The sequence below is a fragment of the Schistosoma mansoni genome (genome assembly GCF_000237925.1).
Source record: "Schistosoma mansoni, WGS project CABG00000000 data, chromosome 2 unplaced supercontig 0332, strain Puerto Rico, whole genome shotgun sequence".
Classification (NCBI taxonomy): domain Eukaryota; kingdom Metazoa; phylum Platyhelminthes; class Trematoda; order Strigeidida; family Schistosomatidae; genus Schistosoma; species Schistosoma mansoni.
This window is the reverse complement of record NW_017386004.1, coordinates 48,358-54,538: the sequence shown is the minus strand read 5'-3', so window position 1 is coordinate 54,538 and position 6,181 is coordinate 48,358. Positions and strand designations below refer to the sequence as shown.

Here is a 6,181-nt window from a genome sequence, read left to right as displayed (position 1 = left end):
TTTTTTTGTACGCTTACTTAATTTGCTCATAATCACATGCTAACATTTCCATTTCTCTCCTCATGTTTGAGAATATTCATGTACCTTTTTACATAAGTATGACACTTTCGTTTAATAAACTCGCTCCTCGATTGACACTAACTTATTCGATATAGTACAACTTTTTTTCTCTACATGTTATTAACGTTATCCACATGCCATTTCAGTGTTGTTTTCAAATTAATGTGCTAATACTTTAATTTCGTTTTGTGAACGCATATACACCTCCTCTCCCTTGTTTATTTTGCATACCAGTGTTTCCTCCAGAAACTCTGGGGGGAGCTATGTGGGGAGTAGTGCAACGTCGTGTACTATATTACACCTACATAGTTTATTCTAGTTCCTGGACAAGCCAATTCACCTATAATGTTATGAGTCATATTTTGATCTTGTTAATTATTCGCTTATCGACCTTGACTATATTTTTTATATGAGCGCATGTGTATGCACATTTCGTATCTTATTCATCGCATGTCTGTCATTCATTTTTGTCTGACTATAAATGTTGATTAATGCTTGCTCATAGTGAGTTGGCTTCCCAGCCATCTCCACTGCATGTCATTTTCGCCTCGCTCTCGAGTTGGCTTCCCAGCCATCTCCAATGCGCGTCATTTATGTTCTGCTCTCATCTATTTACTTCATCGTTCAGATTCCCTGGCCAGATCAATGAGTGTAGGAAATATATGTATTCTAAATCCATTCTCGTATTTGACTTACTTAATTCCGTTATTCACCAACGCGGATAAAGTCATTTATTACATACGAGGATAGACGGTACGTACGATCAAAAAGGAATCAGATTTAGGCCACTACAAGTCTAATATAGGAATGTAGCATGCATAGAAAATGGTTAAGAAACAAAGTGAAAGTAAATGCAGTGGCGAGTATTACAGTAAAAGATGGAGAAAAGATGATAGATTATATGAGAAGTGAATGACGGATTCAGAAAAGAAATAGGCAAAACACACAAACTTTCAAAATATGATGAAAAGCCGTGTTCTACAGTCTAATATAGGAATGTAGCATGCATAGAAAATGGTTAAGAAACAAAGTGAAAGTAAATGCAGTGGCGAGTATTACAGTAAAAGATGGAGAAAAGATGATAGATTATATGAGAAGTGAATGACGGATTCAGAAAAGAAATAGGCAAAACACACAAACTTTCAAAATATGATGAAAAGCCGTGTTCTACAGTCTAATATAGGAATGTAGCATGCATAGAAAATGGTTAAGAAACAAAGTGAAAGTAAATGCAGTGGCGAGTATTACAGTAAAAGATGGAGAAAAGATGATAGATTATATGAGAAGTGAATGACGGATTCAGAAAAGAAATAGGCAAAACACACAAACTTTCAAAATATGATGAAAAGCCGTGTTCTACAGTCTAATATAGGAATGTAGCATGCATAGAAAATGGTTAAGAAACAAAGTGAAAGTAAATGCAGTGGCGAGTATTACAGTAAAAGATGGAGAAAAGATGATAGATTATATGAGAAGTGAATGACGGATTCAGAAAAGAAATAGGCAAAACACACAAACTTTCAAAATATGATGAAAAGCCGTGTTCTACAGTCTAATATAGGAATGTAGCATGCATAGAAAATGGTTAAGAAACAAAGTGAAAGTAAATGCAGTGGCGAGTATTACAGTAAAAGATGGAGAAAAGATGATAGATTATATGAGAAGTGAATTACGGATTCAGAAAAGAAATAGGCAAAACACACAAACTTTCAAAATATGATGAAAAGCCGTGTTCTACAGTCTAATATAGGAATGTAGCATGCATAGAAAATGGTTAAGAAACAAAGTGAAAGTAAATGCAGTGGCGAGTATTACAGTAAAAGATGGAGAAAAGATGATAGATTATATGAGAAGTGAATGACGGATTCAGAAAAGAAATAGGCAAAACACACAAACTTTCAAAATATGATGAAAAGCCGTGTTCTACAGTCTAATATAGGAATGTAGCATGCATAGAAAATGGTTAAGAAACAAAGTGAAAGTAAATGCAGTGGCGAGTATTACAGTAAAAGATGGAGAAAAGATGATAGATTATATGAGAAGTGGGTGACGGATTCAGAAAAGAAATAGGCAAAACACACAAACTTTCAAAATATGATGAAAAGCCGTGTTCTACAGTCTAATATAGGAATGTAGCATGCATAGAAAATGGTTAAGAAACAAAGTGAAAGTAAATGCAGTGGCGAGTATTACAGTAAAAGATGGAGAAAAGATGATAGATTATATGAGAAGTGAATGACGGATTCAGAAAAGAAATAGGCAAAACACACAAACTTTCAAAATATGATGAAAAGCCGTGTTCTACAGTCTAATATAGGAATGTAGCATGCATAGAAAATGGTTAAGAAACAAAGTGAAAGTAAATGCAGTGGCGAGTATTACAGTAAAAGATGGAGAAAAGATGATAGATTATATGAGAAGTGAATGACGGATTCAGAAAAGAAATAGGCAAAACACACAAACTTTCAAAATATGATGAAAAGCCGTGTTCTACAGTCTAATATAGGAATGTAGCATGCATAGAAAATGGTTAAGAAACAAAGTGAAAGTAAATGCAGTGGCGAGTATTACAGTAAAAGATGGAGAAAAGATGATAGATTATATGAGAAGTGAATGACGGATTCAGAAAAGAAATAGGCAAAACACACAAACTTTCAAAATATGATGAAAAGCCGTGTTCTACAGTCTAATATAGGAATGTAGCATGCATAGAAAATGGTTAAGAAACAAAGTGAAAGTAAATGCAGTGGCGAGTATTACAGTAAAAGATGGAGAAAAGATGATAGATTATATGAGAAGTGAATGACGGATTCAGAAAAGAAATAGGCAAAACACACAAACTTTCAAAATATGATGAAAAGCCGTGTTCTACAGTCTGTTGATTAATGCTTGCTCATAGCGAGTTGGCTTCCCAGCCATCTGCACTATGCGTCATCTTTCCTTCGCTTGCTTACATTTGCTAATGTGCTCACTGCCTTCTAGCCCATGTTATTTATCAATAAAAATGTAGTTGCTGCTTCCCTTTGTCTTCTGATATTATACACCGTTTACGATGATATAATAACGGTTATCGAGACTATCGATTAACGAAGCACTCCACTACATATTGGTTAGCCCGAAATGCGAACACGCAACATAATTGGATGCCTCGCCGAACGAGCACGGACCAGAATCGACAACCTCGATGTACGAACTCACAACATAATTGGCGACCGCAACGAGCGAGCACAAATCAAAAATGCAAACGCCGACGACATATTCCTAATAATCATTATATGCTCATTATTACAATAATGTCATATCATCATCTAACGTGGAATTATTACTTTTGTTCGTATTAACGTTAAACTATGACATTTACGCAGTCAACTCACTAATCGAACAAATTATAATTATATGAACATTACACGTTATGATATTCGAAACTCACTGGATTATTTTTATTATCCAATGACGTAAATTATTCCTGATTCAAGTGAGTTCGTTCCATTTTTTTTTCATGTCATTTTTGGTCTAATATTACACTCTATCATAGACATAAGTTTGGAGTCATACTCCCGATAGTAGAAACTTATGTTCTCGACACAACTAATGTCCATTCATCTCATTGGTACGCAGCAACCGTCGTGTTTGACGCCGCATTACCAGCCGATTAGTAATGATTGTGTTCATATTATCTATTCATTCGCACGTATAACTGAATGCTGCATCATCCATTACCTATAAACACTATTCAATTACTGCTATTAATATTCTATTCTCATTGCACTGTACACCAGAACATAGAGTTAGAGCTGGTCTCTCAAAGATCCACTCTTGTTCGTCACATTCAAGTCAGTCTCATTCGCTGTCATTTATTATCATATGTATTGGTATTTTTATTACGCCTTAAAACGGTTTCGTAACAAATGAGGTTGAGTGCATATCCCTCTAACTACACAAACCACGCTAGGCTGCATGACCATAAAGGAATACGACTCCGCATATCTCGTCTCCGCAGTCACTATCCTGTTCCTCTGGTCATTCAGCCAATACATATTTAACGATAACCCAGCGCAACGACAACTTCGCATTTTATTATCACTATCAATAGCAGTATAGCACGAATATCACCCGTTGATGCAGTCATCATCGTACGACTGAATTATTTTTATCCCACATGAACTCCCGGCATGTAAATTCGAATCCACTAATCGCCAATCGACTATATTTACTCTCCTGCGGCTTATCGGGACATATTCATATTTTACTGTTCTTTATCCTCATATTCAGTCAGCACTACAGAGCAATTACTGTTATATTCTATTTTCACGATATTTCGAATCGCTCATACGAACATGTTATTTTATCATTCGGACAGTCACTACATAAATGCATGTTAAATTTTTTTGTACGCTTACTAATTTGCTCATAATCACATGCTAACATTTCCATTTCTGTCCTCATTTTGAGAATATTCATGTACCTTTTTACATAAGTATGACACTTTCGTTTAATAAACTCGCTCCTCGATTGACACTAACTTATTCGATATAGTACAACTTTTTTTCTCTACATGTTATTAACGTTATCCACATGCCATTTCAGTGTTGTTTTCAAATTAATGTGCTAATACTTTAATTTCGTTTTGTGAACGCATATACACCTCCTCTCCCTTGTTTATTTTGCATACCAGTGTTTCCTCCAGAAACTCTGGGGGGAGCTATGTGGGGAGTAGTGCAACGTCGTGTACTATATTACACCTACATAGTTTATTCTAGTTCCTGGACAAGCCAATTCACCTATAATGTTATGAGTCATATTTTGATCTTGTTAATTATTCGCTTATCGACCTTGACTATATTTTTTATATGAGCGCATGTGTATGCACATTTCGTATCTTATTCATCGCATGTCTGTCATTCATTTTTGTCTGACTATAAATGTTGATTAATGCTTGCTCATAGTGAGTTGGCTTCCCAGCCATCTCCACTGCATGTCATTTTCGCCTCGCTCTCGAGTTGGCTTCCCAGCCATCTCCAATGCGCGTCATTTATGTTCTGCTCTCATCTATTTACTTCATCGTTCAGATTCCCTGGCCAGATCAATGAGTGTAGGAAATATATGTATTCTAAATCCATTCTCGTATTTGACTTACTTAATTCCGTTATTCACCAACGCGGATAAAGTCATTTATTACATACGAGGATAGACGGTACGTACGATCAAAAAGGAATCAGATTTAGGCCACTACAAGTCTAATATAGGAATGTAGCATGCATAGAAAATGGTTAAGAAACAAAGTGAAAGTAAATGCAGTGGCGAGTATTACAGTAAAAGATGGAGAAAAGATGATAGATTATATGAGAAGTGAATGACGGATTCAGAAAAGAAATAGGCAAAACACACAAACTTTCAAAATATGATGAAAAGCCGTGTTCTACAGTCTAATATAGGAATGTAGCATGCATAGAAAATGGTTAAGAAACAAAGTGAAAGTAAATGCAGTGGCGAGTATTACAGTAAAAGATGGAGAAAAGATGATAGATTATATGAGAAGTGAATGACGGATTCAGAAAAGAAATAGGCAAAACACACAAACTTTCAAAATATGATGAAAAGCCGTGTTCTACAGTCTAATATAGGAATGTAGCATGCATAGAAAATGGTTAAGAAACAAAGTGAAAGTAAATGCAGTGGCGAGTATTACAGTAAAAGATGGAGAAAAGATGATAGATTATATGAGAAGTGAATGACGGATTCAGAAAAGAATTAGGCAAAACACACAAACTTTCGAAAAATAGCGAAAAATCGTGTTTAACGGCCTAATATATGAATGTGTAGTGGACCAAAGGTATGATAACCAAAAGAAAAAAAAAGCAACAGGACGGGCCCTCCTCACTCTCGGCAGTACCAGGGCATTTGAAGGCGATCGTTCCGTAGAATTTTGGTTAGTCTAGACCTGATTTGCTTTCGCTCTTCATCGTGTTCAGAGCCTGATGGGATGAGTTTACGAGAATCCATCAGAACAATAGACTTAGAAGAAATCCACTGGTTTTCCGTAACATTATGGTTCAAATCACTAATAGATGTCGCTGCTGTTTTCACAGCTGTTTGCATATCTTTCCAAGCAACATCTGGG

At 35.7% G+C, this 6,181-nt stretch overlaps 1 protein-coding gene across 1 annotated transcript; it reads left to right on the top strand.

The window, feature by feature from the left end:
- Nucleotides 1-4,219: 4,219 nt before the first annotated feature.
- Nucleotides 4,220-4,474, top strand: Smp_201920 (unnamed protein product; the record flags this gene model as incomplete). Its single annotated transcript, XM_018791483.1, has 1 exon — nt 4,220-4,474. The coding sequence occupies one exon, from the start codon at nt 4,220-4,222 to the stop codon at nt 4,472-4,474; it is 255 nt and encodes an 84-aa protein (XP_018645353.1).
- Nucleotides 4,475-6,181: the final 1,707 nt, after the last annotated feature.